This window comes from Lissotriton vulgaris, chromosome 2_1 (genome assembly GCF_964263255.1).
Source record: "Lissotriton vulgaris chromosome 2_1, aLisVul1.2, whole genome shotgun sequence".
Lineage (NCBI taxonomy): Eukaryota > Metazoa > Chordata > Amphibia > Caudata > Salamandridae > Lissotriton > Lissotriton vulgaris.
Window position 1 is genome coordinate 688,217,538 of NC_141687.1, and position 23,451 is coordinate 688,240,988.

The 23,451-nt window shown below is 45.7% G+C and overlaps 1 protein-coding gene across 5 annotated transcripts in view; it reads right to left on the minus strand.

Annotated features, from left to right (window-relative positions):
• Window positions 1–6,189: 6,189 nt before the first annotated feature.
• Window positions 6,190–23,451, minus strand: part of FAR1 (fatty acyl-CoA reductase 1) — a 626,193-nt gene continuing 608,931 nt past the window's right edge. For all 5 annotated transcript variants that reach the window (XM_086955913.1, XM_086955915.1, XM_086955916.1 and 2 more), the window contains one exon: window positions 6,190–7,970. In XM_086955913.1, coding sequence (XP_086812039.1) covers window positions 7,808–7,970 — 163 coding nt within the window. In that variant the 3' untranslated portion in view covers window positions 6,190–7,807. The remainder of the gene's footprint in view (window positions 7,971–23,451) is intronic.

Genomic DNA, 23,451 nt, shown 5'->3' on the forward strand with positions numbered 1-23,451 from the left:
GCCCCGTAGCACCTGATGCCAGCGCTCCTGACTTCAAAAGGGAGGAGTTCGATCTGCAACACGTGTGACAGAGGGCCCGACGACTCTTGCACAGACCTCGAGAACCGACGCCTGTGGATTCCGTGCTTTCGGAAGCTCAACAAGAGGTCGCCAACACCTTGTATTTCTAAAAGGTATTGTTTGCGGGTTTTCTCTGCACCTTAGCTGGCTCGCGACGCTGCGGTCAGCCAGAACTGTTTTGATTTGTTTGGTCACTATGCCGTGATAGCCCCGGACGGGCCTATCGACTTCAAGGAACTGTTTTTCAAGGTTATTTTGATAACTAAAGTACTGTATTGTGGCTGTTTATCATTTTTTCTCGTCTCAAGTATGTAACGATATTGGATATTTTTCTAAACTGGTGTGGTGTCCTTTTGTAGTGCTTACACTGTATTACTGTTGGTTATGTGCAAATGCTTTACACACTGCCTCTAAGGTAAGCCTGACTGCTCGTTCCAAGCTACCAAGGGGGTGAGAGCATGGGTTATTTTAGGAGTGTAACTCCCTTATCAGGACTAGGGCGGTGGTTTCTGCTTGGCTTTGGCACATGCCCGATCCAATTTCTAACACTGGTTGTCAGCATTGAAGATAGGACTTGCGTTTGCACTTGACTTAGTGATTGGTGTGCACTACTACCATATTGCAGATCATTAGGTGCCACATACGGGTTCTTTTTGTTTTTGTCCTATTTTTGATATTACCAGTTTGAAATTGCTACTTCATCTTGCCTGAATCAAGAGCATCATCTGTTGCATCCCTGGAAATTGCCTTTGAGGAGGATAGATCAGAATCCTACAATTTTAGGGAATTTAAATTAATTGGCAAAAACCTAAAAGTCCAAGTCAGAGGCCTCACAAAGAACGAGGAGCTACAAAAGGCTCCAAGGGCCTGGGTAGCAGCCAGATATGCCAGGGAGCAGTGTGGAGATCTCAGTGGAGAGACGGAGGAGCCTATTCCTAGGGTGGATGTGCTTTTGGGAGGAAGGGGGACCCTCCAGGCCAGGCAGCAGTGGCCTGTCCCCAGGAGAGCTGAAGGACAGGCGAGAAGCAAGGAGAGTTGCAGTAGAACTGGAGAAGCTTAGGCTAGCCATGGAGGAGAAAACAGTGATGTTCAAGCATGAGTTCAGGATAAAGGAGCTGGATCAGAGGAGTAGAGCCAGCTCAGATGGTGGCAGCAACCAGTCAAGACAGAAAGCACTGTGCACATCCCTAAGAATGTAGGCAAAGAATCCAAGAAGGGGGATGACATACAAAGGTGGTTTCAGGGTTACGAGGCGGTGATGCACATGAATGAGGTCCCCGAGTAGAATTGGAAGCAGGATTGTGGCCTCTCTTCCAAGAAGAAGCAAGAGGTACTTTAATAGCTTTGGGTAAGGGATATTGCCTCCCCTATCCAGACATGAAGAACGCCCTTCTCACCAAGTATGGTCTCACTCCTGAAAAGTACAGTGATCAGTTCAGGTCCAGTAAGAAGTCTGATGCCAACACTTGATTGGAATTTGTAGATATGGTTTGCAGGTCACTGGATGGCTGGTGAAGGGCAGTAATGTGACAGATTTTCAGGAGGTCTACAATTTGATTGCATGCAATCACTTGTCTAGTCTATGTTTTGCAGATCTGCGCCAGCACCTAGTTAATAGCAAGCAGACTGATCCCAGGAAGCTTGTTATGGAGGCGGACCGCTGGTTCAGTACCAGGGTCCACAGGAAAGCGCACGGGGGAGACTCAGCCAAAAATGGGCAGGATCCCCAGCAGAATAGTAGGGGACAAGGGTAAAACACAGGAGTTCTCTAAAGGGCCCCAAACGAACACCCAGGGTAAAGGTTCCCATCCCCCAGGAGATAAGAAACAAGGGTTCTCGTCAGGAAAGCCTGCTGAGACCGCCCCCGCAAGTGTTTTGCTTGTCACCAGGTGGGTCACTTAACGGGGGACCCCAAGTGTCCTAAGTGGGCACAGCCACCCACCGGTGGGCAGTCCAAAGTGTTGGCCAGTGCAGCGCTTGGTGAGGAGGAGTACCCACAGGAGGGTGGGGACCCCACAGAAATGACCCTAGTCTTACTAGGGGACAGTGACATGTGCCTCTTCACTTGTGGAAATCAAGGCAGTTTGTTCTTTATAAAATAAAAATAGGCGTGTTGGAAAACCCCACAAATATATCTTACGTCCATTTAGATAGACTGCTGCAATTTTTAGGGATTTTCTTTTAGCGAGCATCAGTGCAGAGATCTTTGTATAAGGCCAAAGCCGAGCCATGAAACACTACAGAGTCAAAGTATCTGACCTCTCATTAGCTCACCTTTCTGACAGAAATGAAGCTTTGGTGTTCATTGAAGACCCTATGCGTGCAATCAAGTTCAATTGTAATGTTGTCAGGGCTCTGCAGAAGTGACTTGAACAAGTCCTGAACATATTGTGTGAGATCGTATTCAGTTATAGTGTCTGGGACACAGGACACAAAAGCCCATTTTAGTTCATGGTAAATTACCCATAGAATGCCCAAAATACAAACCTCGGGCCAGGGCTTAATTTGAGCCGGAGCTTGCCGGTGCTTAGCACCGGCACCTAATTATGAGGGCCGGGTCTATCACACGGATTAAGTGCACCTGTTCGGCCTTACAATTTGATATTTCAAAGTCGTGACTCGTGCGCACTGGCACACACAGAGAGTGTGTGTGCTACTACTACTGCTGTCAGAGTTTGCCGCGCCAAAGTTGACTCGATGATTGCAGCAAAAAAAACCTGTACTTACTGCGGTGACCGGGTGACGTGACGTCACCTGCCTGCTGCTCCCAGTGATTTCCTCTCTCTAAGTCAAGACTTCCCGGCCGCGGATCAGTCAGGGCCCCAGTGGGCGGGACACAACTTGTTGTTGCAGGGCTGGGCACGGCTTTGCTGCGGGGGTTGGGGCTATGCGCGGCAGAGGGGGAGCGACGCATGCGCAGATTATGCATGCAGTTGAATGTACGTGCATTTTCGCTGCCCGCGGCCCGCCCCAGCATACCCTCACTGCTCCCCTCACCGAGTATCCAGGAGGGTACTCGCCCGTCTTTCAAAGTTGCATGAGTTGGGACACTCACACTTGAGCTCTGGACTGCTCAGCAGGTGAGGGCGAGGCGCGAGCGAGGCAGGGCCTGGCGCCCTTAGGCTGTGATTAATTTACGTTTTTTAAAATCATCCTGATTGGTGGTCTACCAGCAGCGCGCCTGGACAAGATGGCCTGGGGGTAGGCTGGCGCCTGCGGCGGCCGAAATAATCATCATGAGCTGCGCAGGCAGGTGAGGCAGGGTCTGGGGGCCACAGGCTTACGTTTTTTTAAAATTAATTGATTGATGGCCTGGGATAGGCGGAGTACGGTAGGCGGCAGACATAATGAATTAAAAAATAATAAATCTGCGCAGGTGAGGCCTACAGATTTCCTCATGTTCATGGTCACGGCCCTGCTTGTTGTTTCTGATCCCCAGGCCCAGGCTAGTTTGATCATCTCACGATGCGCAGCACGATCATGTATTATTTGTTGCCAGGCCAGCCAGCAGTGTGCACTGAGTGAGTGCAGTGGGCAGTGCCAGTAGTGGCTATTTGTTGTGCAGTTGCGGGCCGGACTATCTGGAGTGTACTCAGTACTACAGGATGCAGGGCAGGAGGATTAAGTTTCGTTTTCAGGGCAGGCCGGCCGGGCACGCTCATAAAATCTGTGGTGGTTGGGGCTGTGCCAGGCAAGCAGCGTGTGCAACTTCGCAAATCTTCTCATATTGAAATGCGCGCGCAATCTGTGCATTCACTGCTTTGCCTCCCCACACCCCACTGATAAGGACGGTCAGTCAAGTGGATTTCTACAGAGGGAAGGCCAATATTCACCTCTGCAATGATTCTACCGGATTTGTGATGTTTAGTCTCTGATAACCGTGTTAAACCTTCTGACAACTGGGACAGAGCTGCTTTTTGTGAGTTCTATTTTCAGCCTCTAGAACTGTTACTTTAAATATACGTGAATTTTGCCTATTTCCCTAAATCTGGGATACTTTTCAAATTTGTGTAACAATTTAACATTGCTCGAAAGCATCTGCCCCGGGCTGTCAAGGGAGGAGGCTGCCATCTGCAAAGAGTCAGGCTTTACTATGATTGTCCGTAAAGGAGCTACGAGCTACCTCTAATCTAATTGCAGCCTGTAATACTGATAAGTGTTTGAGGCACTAGTGAGGCTTGATTTTCAAACAAGGTGCCAAGTTCAAGATGTAACTGACCGAGCTCTCTATTGTGTGAGGTAGAATTCTCCAGAGGTGAGAGGGAGATTGAGGCATAGTCGAGATCGGGGGCGATTGAGGCTGAGATGAGAGGAAAAAAGTGAGGCAGAGATGAGAAGGAGAATGAGATAGAGGTATGATGCACTTATGCATATGTGATTGAAGAAGAAGGAAGTGAATCTACATAAAAGAGAAGTGAGGCAGCAGCATACGCTTTGGGAATGTGAAGGGTGGTGCAGTGGTGAGGGGTAGGAAGGGATGAGACAAAGGTACGATGGGGTGAGGTGTAACACAGAGCCCTCAGCGAAGATCTGTTTCACTCTTTCAAGAACGAAACGTAGCACTATGGGGTGGGCTTGGGTAGGGGGGTCAGTTTGCCAGTATATTCTTGTTTTAAAAGTAGCTGGTGCCGAGTTGCTGGGCTCCAGTAATATTCAGGCAAAAAGTAAAATGTCAAGATAACTCTTGTGATTATTTGTCTACCTGGAGAGAGCCAGCCAGGAGCTTTGTCTAGGGGAAGCTGCCTGTGACTGCTTGAAAGGTAGTATAGGCCAGGGAGGGTTATATACCTGCTGCAAATAACGTTTACCATGCAGATCAAAAAGGGCATGTAATGTAAAATAGATCAGTGTGTTACTGCTTCTGTCGGAGAGATCCTTTAGTTACTTGCAGTTTGTAAGTTTAAATGCTATCATAGAACAGCAAGCTATTAACTAGTCTGTCTGTCATCAAAGAGCAGCATGCAAACAGCAAGTTATATATTACAGCTATATGTTTTTTGGGCTAATCTTTCATTATCCTAATCTTGCAAAAAGGGTCTAATGTGGGTAGAAATTAATTCTTATTGAAGAGAACCCCTAACAATGCTGGTATGTTTTGAATTCAGCATTTGCGCTTTTTCACACTTTGAACTCCTAAACTATATTGCCTACAATGACAATCATGGATGACATGTGACTCCTATACCTTGTAGTCCTGTCTGATGTAACATTCCCTCTATACTGAGTTACACACGTAGGATTGTATTTATGCAATGTGTGAATGATGGAAAGTGCTCTGACACCTTAAAGTGGTGTCCTGGAGTTAACCTATGTAAAAGTTGTACCTTAGAACTCATACACTGTTAAAAATGGCATACCCTACCCCAGTATTGTCCTTTCACCAAATCAGCACATACAGCACTGAAATTGTCCCTTTTCAATGCATTAGTGATTGTAGATAATTTATTCCAAAATTGTGCTTTAAATGCACTTTTTAGTTAATCTTTTTCAAAATGTTCACAGGGCAAGGGAACCTCCTATCAAAACCTTACTATGAGGAAGGCTCCCTTGCTGAAATTCTGATCAGCCATATATATATTACCTCTGACTTTTAGCAGTGCCCGTTGAAAATGTGGGTGGAGTTAATATAGTAAATGGGTGGAGCCAGTGGGTGAAGTGGGTGGAGCCAGAGAAAAGTAGGTGTGGCCTCCGAAAAACATTTGAGCACCTTCACTTCATATTTTACAAATTAAGCACTGCCTCGGGCTATATTTCTTTTGAACAATACTATGGAAGGGTGAGTTGTACTGAACAAACAATTTTGAATTGAGGCAATATTCAACTTTGAAATTAATTGATAAATATATACATATATTAAAGGTTAATCTGTCAGAATATACCCTAGTTGTCCAATCTTAAATCTAAGGGTGTTTGTGTGGCTACAGACAATAGTTAACAGATAGATTAATTTTCAGAGTATAATCATGGATTTCCCCATTTCCTGAGGTTTTTCAGCTTTAGAAACCAATTTTTAAATGAGATTACTTCACAGACAACAAACAGACCAGGCAAAGGTAAAAACTATGCATGAAGCTAAGAGTATAAAGTCAATCATGAAGAAAAAACACAAAAAAGACAGAATCCACTGACTTGGTGTTATATGATTGAGCTTGTTTATTAAAAAAAAAAAAAAGAACAAAAAAAGTTTTCAGCAAGTATTAAATTTCTTGCATACATTTATGATACGGTCTTAGACCAATAACGTTAGTATAATTGTACAGAGTATACATTATTTTAAAATAACAATAGTATTCAGAAAACAGTAGCTTCTCAAGGAAGCATTTTAAAAAGTTTCAATATTAGATGAACATCTGCTTTAAGGCAGTTGTTTCCCTGGCAATTTACCTCTTTTACTCATAAGAAACATTAAACTCTGTAAGCACAGAATTAAAACCAAATAGGAAACAAGTGTCACATGTTTTATTTAACATTTGTACAGGTAGTTCAACAACGATGTCATAAAGCATATTAATATACACTGTATATGCTGATGCTAGGACTGGGTGTATGACGATCAGTCTAATGGACACATGCCGTGGAAAGGGGCTCTCAAATGAAAAATAAAACTAGAGCAACGCTGCATTCTGTGCAAATAGTTTTTAAGGGCAAGTCATTCACAAACTTGACACTACAATTTCTACTTTTTCTTGCAATAAGTATTTAAGTTATAAATAAATTTTCTTCAGCTAGAGTAAAGTTGACATGCGGAAACCTTTCTAAAAATGTAGTCAACTACTTGCTGATAATTGCTGGGAAATAGTTATTTTATTATATTCTCCATTGTAACTATTTCACAGCGTTTTGATCATGCTTCTTCCTCAAGGAAACAAATGTGCTCTCACTTCAAAAGAGTGCTATATAATCATAACACTTCAGAAAAGTATAGCACAAAAAACTTCTCATTTTCAGTTGATATGTGTAAAGTATTTTTCTGATAAGATTACCTCATGCCCAATTTATGGCTTTTGTAGGATATTTTTTTATGTAAATGTTCTAATAGAAAATTACAAATATATCTATCATGAGTATGTATAAATCAAAACAGCGATTGATATTTTGTATTGCCGGCTGTGTTTTGTGACAATAATTTTTTATAAAAGTGAGCTAAATGAAAGGATCATCATTGAAAGATGATTGACATATCTTCCTCGTTTCATTCTCCTTGCCTGTGCTGCAGGGCTACGCAAAAAACCTACATAAACATATAGTGGGAGATGAATTACTGGAAGAAAGAAATCCACTTGTCTTCATTATCAATAAAGCTGTATTATTCCAATTGACAGGCAATGAGCGGAAATTGATTTTAGACTTCATGAAGACATTTTTGCCATTGTTAAACTCCCAGAAAGTACCCTGCTGTGGCTTGGAAGAAGAACATGCACAACATTAAGCCATCATGCCTGCACACTAGGTCCACATACAAGTCAGTAGGGTAAATTGACCTTTTTCGCCCTCCAATACACAAAAAGCAAAGTCCGGTTTGTCAAACATCAGTTTCTAAACTAACGCTGGTTTGTTAATGTATGCAACATGAATAGGAGTGCACAAACTGAAGAAAAAAAAAAAACATACACTGTAAATGTTTTCCACACTCTAGAACGGAGATGGTTTTAGGTCTCTGTAGAACACGAAATGGTTGAGTACATCGAACGGATTTGTGCAGGTAGGCCACCCTATGCATAGATGTCTAATGCAGTAATTATTTTCTTCAATATCGCATAGTGCTTGATGCTCTGAAGTAAGAGAGAAACTTGAAACACAGACTAACCACAAAGTACCAGATGTTTCTTGCCATTTGTGATCTTGCAATAAAAATACGCCAGATAAAAATCACCAGAACTGTATTGAAGCCATAACGTATATTTCTTAGCCTACAAAGGAAAAATAATGCAGGTTAGTAATTTGCTAGTAAACAATTACAATAACAATAAACAATTTGAGGCATGTATTAGCTATGCATTGTCCCCACAAAGACCACCTCAACTGGAGTAAATTTTTATTTGACACATATACTGCTAGTGACCTCTAAAACTGCACAATAAACGTGTCACCAGTGGTGAATCTTCTTTTCCATCTAATACTCTTATTTCCCAACTACCGGACCACAAGGTTTGCAGTTTATGAGAAATGCACTTCAATCGAACCTCTGAATATTTAATGAGGTAGAGTCTATTGGCTTACATATAGTACATAGTGAATATATTTTTACTTTTGTTTTGTCAAAATGTTATTTAAATTCCTTTATTATACCCTGCTTTTAATTGGAATCATAGCGCATACCTGCACTATAATCGTCACATCCACCGCTGCTTTAGCGGGTCTTTGGCAGGCATAAACGCTTCGCGGCCATCTTGGGGGTAGGTAGGGACATCTTGTGGCGCCATTTTTGGTGAGCGCTCCAGTGCTCACGGGTGCAGGCGAGTCCCCTACTTAAGACGAATCATCTCAGCAGTTCGACCTTGGATAAGGTATGTGTGTGGAACACTGCACATCTAGACACCACGCTTTGGGCGAATTAATTTGCGATAGCGAGCGTGCTTTTTAAATTCCCTGTTTTGTCAAAATTTTATTTAAATTCCTTTATTATACCCTGCTTTTAATTGGAATCATAGCGCATAACTGCACTATAATCGTCACATCCACCGCTGCTTTAGCGGGTCTTTGGCAGGTATAAACGCTTCGCGGCCATCTTGGGGGTAGGTAGGGACGTGTTGTGGCGCCATTTTGGTGAGTGCTCCAGTGCTAACGGGTGCAGGCGAGTCCCCTACTTAAACATGCCATGGAGACGCGCAGCGTGGACACGCAGCGGGAGCGCCGTATTTGCGCCGGAGTCGTGCCAGAGTCCTGCCCGTCTGCGCTAAGGAAGCGCCTAGCGCTAGGAATACTGTACAGTCTCAGATTAACATCTGTAGGTACTCGAGGGATGAGCTCCTAAGCCTCCGGGATTTGTCCCCACATTGTACCTCAGTAGTGGCTCACCCATTGTGTGGCCCCCTCCATTGTGCCTGTGGTAATTTTTCTCTTAAGACATCAGCCCCTATTTCAGCCTTAGCTGGACTTCCTTCGGATGTATCTTTGCGTACAGAGTCCAAGGCCTCCTGTGATCTTATAATTTGGAGCCTTAATGTTAGATCTTTGGCTAAACATCATTCCAATATTTGTGATCTTATTATCGAGGAGGTCCCGGATATTTTCTTCATGACCGAAACATGGCTACAGGATGAAGCTACGGCTATAGTGAACCTTGCTGTTCCTCCGGAATACTCCATCTACACCCATAATCGTATTTCTAGGGGTGGGAGTATTGCCAAGATAGTTAAGTCATGCTTTCCCTGTACCTGGAAGGTCTTGAAGGTGGATGGCTGTGAGTGTGCACAATATAGCATAACGGTTAACCACCACTTTTCTTTTTCGGGACTACTGATCTATCGACCTCCCGGAAATGATTCTGCTTTCAGGAAGGCTCTCCCAGAATTGGTGAGTTCTCTTGCTGTAAGTTCTGCTAATTTTAGTGTCCTTGTAGATCTTAATCTCCATTTCGACCTTTGCCATACTCCAGCTATTAGCAGTATTCTTGCAGACCTGGAGGCATTACAGCCTAGCCAGCTGGTGATCCACCCTACGCATGTGGGTGGACATATTTTGGACCCCATATTTACAAATCTAACGGGAGCTAAGGTTTTGCGGCCTACCCCTGTGGCTTGGTCCGACCACTTTGACAAATTACATCTAATGATCAAGGACCCCCTCTTTAAACCTTTAGAGAAAGTTGCTTTGAAACGCCCCTGGAAGAAATAAAGCTGGTAGATTTTCATCGATTACTTGATGAAAATCCGCTTTGTCCACGGATGTGGAACGTGGTTATGATCTATTTTGCGATTGGATTACTCGGGCTCTTGATCTTTTGATTCCTGCCATTTGGAGTAAATGTCGTGCTCATGAGCCTAGCCCATGGTACGATAGTACCTTACTGCCTCTGAGAAAAGCTTGCAAACAAGCGGAAAAATGCTGGCGTAAAACCTACGAGGCGGAGAAGAAAGTATTCTATCTCACTAAAATTAAAATCTATCAGAGACGTTTGCAGAGCCCGTGCGGCCTACTATGCTCAAGAGTTTAAAAATTGCTCCAACCCTTTGAAGCTGATTTTTAAAGTCCTTAAAGATCTTACTGCTAGAGAGCCCCAGCAGCTGAAGTCTGCTCGGTGGCTCATTGTGAAGATCTAGCGGCTTTCTTTCTTGAAAAGATACAGACCATCTATCGCTCCTTCCCTAGCTCCTCTTCATTGAGCGAGGCCTGGAGGCCTAGCTGTACCACTGATGTGGTCCTTTCGATCCTCCCGGACATGTCCGGGGAAGCATTTGACAGCTTGGCAACTAAGGTAAAATCTGGGTCCCCTGCTGACCCACTTAGACCAGCACAGCTAAGAGAATCTTCTACCCGTTGCTTGCCTCATGTGCACCATCTTATCAATCTATCTCTTTCATCAGCCGTAGTTCCATCCAAATGGAAACAGGCCTATGTCACTCCCATACTGAAATAACCCACACTGGATCCCCTCACACTAGAGAATTATCAACCTATTTCTCTTCTTCCATGGGCCGCGAAGGTCGCTGATGCCCATGTGAATAACATCTTATCTGAACATCTGCAGAGGGTCAGTATCTTGGATTTTTCCCAGAATGGGTTTCGTGCTGGCCACAGCACCGAGACAGCTTTACTCTCGATGACTGAGTATCTCCGGACAGTGGTGGATTCTAGTCAAACTTCGGCACTGGTGTTACTTGACCTCAGTGCCGCGTTTGACACAGTCTCCCACACAATATTGTTGCAACGGTTGGGAGACGAAGATGTCCCTGGCATAGCACTCGACTGGTTCCGGTCTTTTCTGGCAGACCGTTCATTCAGGGTTGCGACCCTGCCTTTTGAATCTAAACCTTACCCCCTAGAACTGGGAGTGCCTCAGGGATTGGCATTGAGTCCCACATTATTTAATCTGTATGTGCAGCCGCTGGCTGTGGTCGCCAAGCGTTGGGGTATGACTGTAGTCTCCTACGCTGACGACACGCAGCTGGCGGTTGCTCTTAGTGGGAATTCCAATCTCGATGCCCCTAGGTTTCGAAATGGTCTCTTGGCAGTGGCAGGCTGGATGACAGCTAACTGTCTTCAGCTTAATGCCAAGAAAACAGAGGTCCTGATTGTGGGCAAGCAGAGCAGCCTCTGGGGTGATAATTGGTGCCCCCCAGAGTTAGGTGTTACTCCTGCCCCGGTCTTGGAGGTTAAAAACCTAGGTGTCTGGCTAGACCCTGCCCTTACTTTCTATGGCCACACAAAAAAAGACCTGCTTTGGGATTTTACGTGGTTTGAGGCCCGTATTAAAATTCTTCGATGCCCCTACTACACAGGTGATTATTCAGGCAACCATCCTATCCTGGCTTGATTATGCCAGCTCACTCCTGTTAGGGGCCAATCAAGCGGAAATTGCCCGGTTACAGCGTGCCCAGAATGCTGCGGCCAGGGCCTTGGTAGGTCTACCGAGGTTCTGCTCTGAAAAGGGAACTATTTGTGCACTCCACTGGCTTCCGGTGGCGCAAAGGATTGACTTCAAGACCTTATGTCTCTCCTTTAAGATCCTCAATTTGTACTCTCCTCGGATTCTTGAGAATCTTCTTATTCCCTATGTCCCTTCTCGATCCTTAAGGTCTTCTGGCCAAAATGTGGGTGTTGTCCCACGGTTCAGGCTCTGCAGAGTAGGTGGGCGATCCTTCCGTGTTTTAGCTGCTAAGCTTTGGAACTCACTCCCATCTCATATTCGTGCTCTTGATGACCCGTTTGTGTTCAGGAGGGCTATTAAAACTTTTTTGGTCCCCCCCGCTCCTTAGTAATCTGTTCTTTTGGCCCTATGATGTTTTGCTGTGTTGTGTTTCCTCTGCCTTTCCTAAGCGCCGGGACGCCCCTTTGCTGGGGGCAGCTGTGCGCTATAGAAGTTCTTTTAACATAACATTACATTTTAAAAGGTTTATTATGCTCATCCCACCACCAAATCAAGTACTTTCCATTCGACATTCACACCATTACTGAGGCACAAATTCATTAAAAGGGTGCATCTATGTTAATTAATGAAGGAGCCATAATACTGAATCTCTGAAAGCCACAGTCATCACTTGAATGTGACACTCGTTTCTACATCCGCTTCTGGAAAGGGGCGACCATTCGGTCCCCCCGAACGTATGGCCGAGTACCACGAGCCCCCCGGGAAGCCATTTTTGGGCAGGAGGCGAGCCTCGGCTGGTATGCCCGAAGCGGCGTAGCCGGGGCGCGCTGTTTCCCGCCCTCGAGTGGGCTGGCCTAGACACTGACGCGGCTGGCCACGCCCTAAGGGCAGGCAGGGGCGGGTTTACGCCCGCCCTGAAGACGGATAAAAGGAGCAACAAGCCAGGAACGCATCCTCTTGTTCCTGTGCTCTGAAGCTGCACCCCCTCGCTGCACGTGAGCTCGAGACGGAACGAAGAGCCAATTTTGAAGGTGGTAATCTTTCTTCTCTGTTGGGGAATGCCTAAGAAAGTTGGAAAGCGAATGACTACCGACCAGATGCTGCGTGTTCTTATGAAAGAGGTGACCGACCTAAAGAAGCGAATGGCGGAGAAAGATGGAGAAGGGGGACCGAAACGTCCGTTGGCTGGAGCAGCTCCGGGAGGAAAAGGCAAGAGGCCCAGAAGGGGAGCAGCTGGAGGGGACATCCCGGTTCCCTGTACCCCACTCGAAGAGCCAACTCCGGTGCCGGCCTAGGGGAATCCGATTCCCGTGGTGGTCACCCCCGTGTCCGGGGAGGATATGCCGCCCGAGCTGGCAGCACAATTAGCAGCGTGGTTGGGTAAAGATAACGAGGGCGCCACGGCTGATGACGCACGGTTTTTGATGAGGCAACTGCGTGAAACAAGGGAGGCGGCGAAGGCACCATCGCCAGTCATCACGCCGGCTGCGGCAGGAGGAAAGCCACCTGGGGTAGGCTCAGCCGCAGATACAGCTTCCGGTTCAGGTAAGCGGCCATTGCCGATTGCGAGGGATGAGTCTGCCCCGTCAAGAAGGGAAAAGTTGGGTCAACATGTCCCTCTAGCTATTAAGGAGAAGATATGGGCAGATGAGTATGTAAACATCTTCTCGTTGCTTACCGATCATTATGAGATGGAATATGTTAAGAGCCAAAAGGAGCTCATGCATCCGAGTGTTTGGCGCGCAAAGATGGCGCCTTCAAGGTAAATGAGAACATTGGCAATTGGGGCAAGGCGTGGGGGATTTTTACATCCATCCTGGGCGAACGTAGGCCCGAATTACTGTCTGAATTGCCGATTTATCAGTCCCGGATCATGGGGTATTCCGTGTCACATGGGGGTAATCAGTGGTTTTGTTACGATAATATTTTCAGAAAAGCGAAAGAACATGATAAAAACTTAACCTGGGATTGTTACGATTCTGTGTCATGGTCAAAAATGGCGGATACTGGTATGTTGAATTTGCCATTAGTAGGGAGTAGTGTGGGGGAGTCCTCCCGCCAATATTCTGGGACCTCCTTTCGATCAGGCGCAAGTAACGAATACCAGTCCAGGCCGAACGGCACCACAGGTAAAAAGGGGAGTTGTTGGAACTTTAACAGGGGTAAATGTACGAGGCCCCAGGGGTCATGCAAATTTAGGCACGAATGTAGCGGGTGTGGGCAAGCGTCCCATCCTGAGTCCATGTGCAGAGCCAAAACGGGTGATAACGGGGGTAGAGGAGGCGCCAAACAGGCCTGAAATAGTCCGAGGGGCGCCTTTACCTACTCCGATTGATACCATGGCAATGATTCCTTGGCTCAGCGAATACCCGGACCACGCTTCCGCTGGGGTGTTGCGGAACGGGTTTTCATATGGTTTCCGCATCCCAGTGGGGGAGTTTCAGGGTTTACCTAAATGTAAAAACCAGATTTCAGTCTTGCAGCACACGACCGTGGTACAGGAGAAGATTGGGAAAGAGGTGGCTCGAGGTCGAGTCGCCGGTCCGTTTAATGTGCCACCGGTTGCTAACTTTGTTTGTTCCCCCTTAGGGGTGGTCCCCAAGAAGGACCCGGGTGAGTTTCGGCTGATACATAATTTATCAGCCCCACGTGGTTTTTCCGTAAACGATGCGATAGACCCGGCAGTGTGTTCAGTATGGTATGCATCTTTCGATGAGGCCGTAGCCATTTTGAATCGCCTAGGGCCCGGTGCGCTGATGGCGAAATCTGATATCGAGTCAGCGTTCCGGTTGCTCCCGGTACATCCAGACGATCAGCGTCTTCTTGGTTTCATGTTTCAGGGACGCTATTACATGGATAGATGTATGCCAATGGGGTGCTCTATATCTTGTTCCTATTTCGAGCAGTTCAGTTGTTTCCTGCAATGGGTCTTCACAAGGAAGACGGGGTTTCATCAGGTTATGCATTATCTCGATGATTTTTTGTTTCTAGGGGCAGCTGGGGATCCGGAATGTGGTCAGGCTTTGAATGATTTTTGTGTCTTAATGAACCATTTTGGTGTGCCATTGGCACCCGGTAAGACGGTGGGTCCTTTGACTTGCCTCGAGTTTCTGGGGATCGAACTCGACTCGGAGGAGGGTTGTTTTCGTTTACCAAGAGAAAAAGTGCTTAGGTTCAGGGCATCCCTGGAGACGTGTATTAGTCAGTCTAAGGTTAAGTTGCAGCAATTACAACAATTGGTGGGACAGCTGAATTTTGCCCTGAGAGTAATACCGATGGCCCGCCCCTTTTCCCGCTCGATCGCTCAGGCCATGGTCGGCTTGAAGGAGGGTCACCATCGCACGAGGCTCTCGGCCGAGGTTCGCCAGGACATGCGCATTTGGCTGGCATTTCTGGCGGATTTCAATGGTCGAGTTGTCTGGAACAAACCGGCGGTGTCCTCCGAGGAGCTGGGGCTGTGGACAGATTCGGCAGGGAGCATTGGTTTTGGCGCCATCTTTGGCACACAATGGTCGGCTCAAAAATGGCCGTCATGGTGGCATGAGGATGGGTTGACGAGTAACATTGCTTTTCTTGAACTGTTCCCCATTCTGGTGGCCCTGAAAACTTGGCCTGAGGGGTTTAGAGATCACTCTGTGGTATTCTGGTCTGATAACATGACCGTGGTTGAGTGTATCAATAGCCAGGCGGCACGATGCAAATGGATCCTGAGGCTGCTGAAAGAAATTGTCTTGTTGTGTATGCAATTGAATGTCCTATTTAAGGCAAGACATGTGCCGGGGGCGATGAACCATGCGGCTGATGCGCTTTCTCGTTTCCGTATGCAGGCCTTCTGGTGTTTTCTGCCCACAGCGGACCCGGTGGCGGCACCCTTTCCCGAAGCTCTCTGGTCTCTCGGTGCCCCGAACTACGAAACCTCGTGGGAGAGAGTTTAGCACCCAGGACAAGGAAGGCATATGAAGGGGCGTTCCGTTCCTATTTGGCCTTTTTGGGGACTGCTGGAGGGGAGCTGTGGGGCCAGGAGGAGTGGGTAGTAAATTTCCTGCTGTCTTTACATCAGGCAGGCAAATCTGTGGCTACTGCCCAGAGGCATCGGGCAGCCATTTCCTTTGTGGCTAGGGCTTATGGGATCCAGGACCCGACAGCGTCTTTCGTTGTACAAAAAGCGCTACGTGGGTGGCAACGCCTTGAGGGTCGCAGAGTAGACGAAAGGCGCCCGATAGGTCTGGATAGGCTGGCCCTGTTATTATCTGTACTCCCTTCAACGTGTTCATCCCAGTATGAAACAGTGTTATTCCGAGCCGCCTTTGCGCTAGCATTCCATGGGGCTATGCGGGTAAGCGAACTGGTGGCGAGGAACAAGCGGGATGTGACGGGGGGACTGTGCCGAGAGCACGTTCAGGTGAGAGGGGAGACAATGTCCATCTCGTTTGTCAGGTCCAAGACCGACCAGGGTGCGATGGGGGACTGCATAATCATACAAAGGATTCCCGGGTCCTCCATGTGCCCTGTAAGTTGCGTAGAAGAATATTTAGCGCAAAGGGTGGCATCATGGGGGGGGACATTGTTGCGACACGCTGACACCACCCCACTGACGAGGTTTCAGTTTCAGCGGGTGCTTGCGATGTCTATCTCCGCTGCGGGCTTGAACCCCGGCGAGTTTGGGACCCATTCCTTTCGGATAGGGGCTGCTACAGAGGCTACGGCCAGGGGTCTGAATGTCGAACAAATTAAACGTGTGGGGCGTTGGTCCTCGAACTGTTATAAAAGGTATGTGCGGTTGCACATGTTGTGAAGCTGTAATGATGTACTCACGCTTCTTGTTTTCTTTGGTTTTCAGTTGCGCAAGCCTACGAGGCGGGGCGGACTGTGCAGTCGACCCAACACCGGGTCAGCGGTCAGACATCACCGGCTGTGAAAAAGGAGGTGTGGGTCGTGGGCCACTCATACGTGAGGCGGGCCGCGGACGTATTCAAAGCAGGTGACATGATTCACGTGGCTGGGGAATACGGGTACAGTGTGTCCTTCTACGGAAAGGGCGGGCTCTGTATTGACCAGTTTCAATCATTTTTTGAGGGTTTGTTAGGGCGGACGAGGTCACCGCCGGCTATAATCATAGTACATCTTGGGGGCAACGATTTGGTGTCCACTGGTAGACGACTACTTCTTGAGGCAATGCTTTCCACGGTAAGTTGGTTAGCGAGAAGAGTTCCAGGGTGCACAATCGCATGGTCCCATATGATACCGCGAAAAGTGTGGCGGGGGGCTCTTTCAGTTTCTGCTCTGAATCATTCAGTAAGGAAGATTAATAATAAAGTGAGTCGATTGTTCCGTTCAAGTACACTGCATTCTATTTCGCATGGTTGTATTAAAGGGGACAGTATGTATTTGGGTGATGGTGTTCATTTGTCCCGGGTGGGGAACGAGTTACTCATAGGAGACCTGTTAGCTTGGCTGGGGACTTTAAGACATGACCTTTAGGTAGGAGTGTGTGGGGGGTCCGGATAGCCGGTCAACTATCCGGCCTGTGGCGGTAAGGTCATGATCGGTGAGCAGTAATTGGTAGATCCCTATGAGTGGGCGTCACCCATTACGGATGGGAGCGCTCGAGGGAGGTGGCCATTGGCCCCTCAACGGGTAGGCGGTCCCTTCTAAGGATGGGACGCCGAAACGAAAGGAAAGGCGGTCAAGGCCCCTTCCTGGGTAGGAGGGGCTACAGCCCCCTCCTGGGGAATTTCCCGGGGCCAGGATATCTGCGACGGCAGATGTGGTAAGTTGTGTGGGGTTGGGGAGGGGGTCTACGCTACCTTCTAGATACCTCACACGAGTCCTCGAACGACCTTTAAGTGGCGTCGAGTTTATTGGGGCCCCCGTCAAGTCAAGGGAAATTGGTAGTTGCACTTGAGGTACACCTCTGTGCGGTCGCCCCTCACAAGTGAGGGGGATATTTCGGGTTTAGGGATCTTGACACCGGTTACGACCTTGCCGTTGGCCCTTAAACGTTAGGATGTACAATTTCAAAAGTTCAAGTTAATGTTTTGTAGGATGTTAGTTCGGCTAGGAGAACCTTTGTATTAGAGAATATGTTAAGGTTAGCCAAAACATCGCAATGTGGTAATGAAATTGTACATAATATGAAACTGTTATTTTAATGTTTTATTTTTGTTTCATATTTTAATAAATACGGCCGGGAGGGTCACTCCCTCCCGTCTTCCAAAAGTTCAGAACTGTTTCCGGTTTCCCATCCTTGGGGAGTGTGTTGAGAGGGGGTGGCGGGTATCGCGGCCATATGGAAAGGGGCGACCATTCGGTCCCCCCGAACGTATGGCCGAGTACCACGAGCCCCCCGGGAAGCCATTTTTGGGCGGGAGGCGAGCCTCGGCTGGTATGCCCGAAGCGGCGTAGCCGGGGCGCGCTGTTTCCCGCCCTCGAGTGGGCTGGCCTAGACACTGACGCGGCTGGCCACGCCCTAAGGGCAGGCAGGGGCGGGTTTACGCCCGCCCTGAAGACGGATAAAAGGAGCAACAAGCCAGGAACGCATCCTCTTGTTCCTGTGCTCTGAAGCTGCACCCCCTCGCTGCACGTGAGCTCGAGACGGAACGAAGAGCCAATTTTGAACCCACCCACCAGCCCCTGAGGACAGCCAGTTGTTTTGAATAATGTTTTGATGTGGTAATTCTATTTCTTGCAGGTTGTGGTGATTGTCGTGTTATTCTTAGTATGCAATAAAGAATGGTCAGCTACAATATGTTTTTCAAATAAAGTATTCTGCACTAAGTATTGATCAGTAATCATACGTGAAATGGTTTAGGGTTGTTTTGTAATTGAGTAATTTAGTTAAATTGTCGTATTTATTTTTGGTCGGGCGGTAAGGTCATGATCGGTGAGCACTAATTGGTAGATCCCTATGAGTGGGCGTCACCCATTACGGATGGGAGCGCTCGAGGGAGGTGGCCATTGGCCCCTCAACGGGTAGGCGGTCCCTTCTAAGGATGGGACGCCGAAACGGAAGGAAAGGCGGTCAAGGCCCCTTCCTGGGTAGGAGGGGCTACAGCCCCCTCCTGGGGAATTTCCCGGGGCCAGGATATCTGCGACGGCAGATGTGGTAAGTTGTGTGGGGTTGGGGAGGGGGTCTACGCTACCTTCTAGATACCTCACACGAGTCCTCGAACGACCTTTAAGTGGCGTCGAGTTTATTGGGGCCCCCGTCAAGTCAAGGGAAATTGGTAGTTGCACTTGAGGTACACCTCTGTGCGGTCGCCCCTCACAAGTGAGGGGGATATTTCGGGTTTAGGGATCTTGACACCGGTTACGACCTTGCCGTTGGCCCTTAAACGTTAGGATGTACAATTTCAAAAGTTCAAGTTAATGTTTTGTAGGATGTTAGTTCGGCTAGGAGAACCTTTGTATTAGAGAATATGTTAAGGTTAGCCAAAACATCGCAATGTGGTAATGAAATTGTACATAATATGAAACTGTTATTTTAATGTTTTATTTTTGTTTCATATTTTAATAAATACGGCCGGGAGGGTCACTCCCTCCCGTCTTCCAAAAGTTCAGAACTGTTTCCGGTTTCCCATCCTTGGGGAGTGTGTTGAGAGGGGGTGGCGGGTATCGCGGCCATATTATTCAGAGCAAATATGAATCATGCTAACTGTTCAATCCATTTAGAACATTTATTTGCTTTACATTTAGACCTTGCAGGGTCTTGGTTGAGAAGTATCAAACAATGTGAGAAGGCCCCATGTTCTCTAGGGAATGTTGTGATTTAACTGTGAAGGACAGTTGCTGGAAGGTTCCAGGAGACGTGCTGCTCAACATATGTACACAAACAGAAGGGATGTATATCAGTTTCCTTGACTTTTCATTGGTGAAATGTTCTGACTAACCAGTGAACCCACGGACGAAAAGCTACCGGTGTTCTGCCAACTGCAGATCCCATGCATTGTACGGCAATGATGGAAGGAAGGTTTCAAGCTTTATTTTGAGGCTATTCACAGGGATGATTTTACAAAAAAAAGAAAGAAATTGCCATCATATACCACTGCTTAGATTCTGAAGGCATTAAAGTACTAAAGCATCTATGAGGGAGGATGTTTTAGCAGAAAATGATGCTTCTGATAAATAGCAATCTGCTATTAAAATGCTTAACAGATATAAAGTACAGAAAAACTTCATAATGGAGAGGCACACATTTTACAAGAGGTGCCAAGAACAGATTAACCGCTACAGTTTTTTGTAGAATCTTTACATATTTTAGCTGCCACATGCAACTACAAAAATGTTGAAGAAATTAAGTGACTAACTTTTGTAAGAAACTACAAGAAAAATTGTTGCCCACATCAGCTCTAACATTGGACAATGCTTTGAAATAGTTATTGGAATCAAAAGCACTATTACAGCAGAAAATTCGTTATCCTCTCGTGATCCTAAATCTGCAAACCAAAGAAATTACAGTTTCCAGAGGATCAAATACTTTCAATGTTATAGATGTGGTAATAATACACATCTAAGAAATGCTTCAGTGACATGCTTTAGAAAAAGATTGCAACAAATGTAATTTCAAAGGGCATTTTCTAAAGTATGTTGAGTCAAGTACTAATAGAACGCCCAAAATTGTCAACACTGAGTTATTCACAAGATCGACAGGAAGAATCTCATGATGACAATGTGGTTTTAAGATTCGAACACAAATCCATGCCTTAAAGGGGAACTGATCAAAAAATGATGCCATGATAGGTTTTTTACCTGAAATAGTGTCAAAAGATCCTATTCCATGATTAATGTATCAGGCATGCTTATAAAGATGATGGTAGATAGTGTATCTTTCACATTACTGTATACAGAGGTTTAGACAGAGTTCAAATGAATCCCATTAAGATATTCTAATGGCAGGCCAATTGCAAATGGAGAAAAACCTAGTGATGATTTAGGAGAATTTGATTTGAAGCCAATGTCGATTTCAAAGGAAATGTTAATGGAATGGTGTATGTAGTGAAAGACTGTTCATGTTTACTTAAGTGGTTGGAACAAAGGAAATATTGTGTAGCTCAATGAACTTCAATAAGGTGCGTTGAAGGTATGAAATGTCAGGATAATGATTGGCAAAAACATTTTCCTGATGTTTGGTCTGATAATTTGGGCAACTCAAAGTACTTTCCCACTTTATCCAATTAAAGGCCGGTACTAAACCAGCCGTGCACAAGGTTTGCAAGGTTTTATTAGTATCAAGACCAGAGATCAAGGAAAAATTGACATGACATAAAACTAATTGAGCGCTCAGAAGAGCTGTAACCGATAGTTTTAGCACGTAAACCTTATGAAACCGTAAGAATGTGTGACAACAGTGATGGATCGGCATCCACTTCCTAATATCAATGAAATGATGACCACCCTAGGCGAAGCAAAAATTAATGCCATTAGATTTGGCCTCTTGCTACCATCAGGTAGTTTTGCACCATGACTCATGACACCTCACCTCATTTATAACCCATAAAGGTGCGGACAGATTCAAACCCATGCCCTTCGGTCTTGCATCTGCATCCGTCATTTTTCAGTAGAAAGCTTATTTAAATGTATTACAGGGGGTGCATGCTTTCAAGATGTGTTAGTTTACACTAAGGAGAAGAATGACCATGGCAAGACATTTGCCAAAGTATTGACCAAAGAAACAAAAAGGTATGAAGTTAAAGTATCAAAAATGCAAATCCTGTGTTTCTCGTGTTCAGAACTTATGATTTTGATAATTTTACAATGGGTTGGAACCCAAAGAAAATTTATTGAAGGACATATTAAACTTTCCTTCTTCTCTTCCAAAAGGTCATTTAAGGCCATTTCTGGAATGGTTGAGTTTTATGCTGAATTCATCTCAAAATGTGCTAAAACAACATATGAAATGTATAAGTAATTAATAAATAAATAAATGTATTCTGCAGTTATGTTTCCTCTTCTCAAGGACCTCTTGGCTAAAGCGCCGGGACACTCCTACTGGAGTAGCCGTTGCGCTATAGAAGAACCCAAATAACATAACATAACATAACATAAGCTATTGAAGAAAACGATATTTTTGTGTGAAGTAAAGAAAGCAAAAAGGAGTTTTCTAATGTCAAGAGAACTGGCAGCAGCAATTCCTATCAAATCGTTCTGATACGCGTCACTGTTGCATTGTTTTAACTGATGCCAAACAACGTGATCTTGGTGGCTATTTTCTTGCAACATAAAAAAATGACATGGATTAAGTTATAGTCTCTGCTTCCAGAAGATAAAGGAGTGCAGAAAACACATATTCAGTAAATGAGTAAGAGGCATTAGGTTGTTGTGGGGCGTCACTTCCTTTAAAAACTATTTATGCAGCAGAGTTCACTATCAGGGTTAATCATAAACCCCTTACGGATTTATTCTCAACCAAAAGTGCAGGAAAGGCAACAAGAATAGAAAACTGCATTACAGGTTGCAAGAATGTGTAAAAAATTGAATACATTCCTGGTGCAAGGAGTTTTTCAGCAGATTCCCACTATTACCTGGTGCTGTTTCTCCTATCGTAAGTGATGATGAAGACCAAGAATCTGTTGCTATGTGCCCCATAATTAAGCTAACAGCATCTGGTTTAGCTAAGAATGGATAGGATGGAGACATTAGCAAGGACAAGTTATTAACCCCTTCTGTGCTGCGCGAATTTTGCTCCAGTGCTGAACGTTCCATTGGGCCTATGGAACCATGACGGAACGGTTCCGTCATAAGCACAGGCCAACTTACGCTCATGACGGAACCGTTCCGTCATGAGCATGGAAGGGGTTAAGTAGGACTATTATTTTTTGGGGGGGGGGGGGGGGGGGGGGGGAAGAGGCTGGCCTAATCAGAAACTACAGGAAGAAATGAAACCATGTTCAAGCAGCTGACGAACTTTCAATTCATGATAGTTATCTAAAGCGGATTTCTTGGTAATGCCCAAGGAGTTGGTAGTGGAGTCATCTGGTTAGTACATGAAGGACACAAGGGTATGAAGGCAATGCAAAGCAAACAGAGCAAACATTTGGTAGGAATTGAAAGAACCCTAGAACACTTTGTGAAGATGGTTTCTCTGGTGCCAGCAGTGACAAGTCACAAGACCTCAGTCTTAGGCCCATTTAAACAGTGCCAGTTCCCGACAAGTCATGGAGGAGAGTAGGATTAAATAGGTCCCATCAATATGAGGAAGGATGTATCCACATTTGGTGTGGTTGCAGTGGATAATTTTTCCTGCAGGCTGGAAATTAAGTTTGTGAACGGTTTAACCCCAAAACGCTTTATAGGCTATGTAGAGAATATATTTGGAAGGGAGGGTGTTCAAGAACATAATGAATAATGGAACATATTTGAAGCCTATATTATGGCTACTGGTATAAAACATGCCAAGACCTCTTTATACCATCCCTGCAGTAATGGTTAAGTGCAGTGGTTATTAACCATTTCACTACTTGGGCCCCCAATGACTCATTATTGAAATCCGACGACCACACTTGCTCATTATTGGATGCTGAAGATACTCAGCCTTAGTAATTTCTATGATTTGAACTTCAAAACAATACACAAAAATACAAAATCAAGTATACAACAAACACATGCTCAAATATTTTGTTTCATTTGCAATCAAATATAGAAAAAGGTTTTCATATTTTCTATTTTGTTAATTTGTATATAATGTTTTAATTTTGAAGAAGTAATTTTAATATATATCTATATATTTTTTAACAAAGTCCCAGCCCCCCAGGGGTTCCTGGACTACAGGTTGTCAATTGGATATATGGAAGAGTTGAAAAGATGAGGGCTATTCATTCCACTCCCAGTGGCCACACTAGTATGTCTGATGCGAGGACATGTCC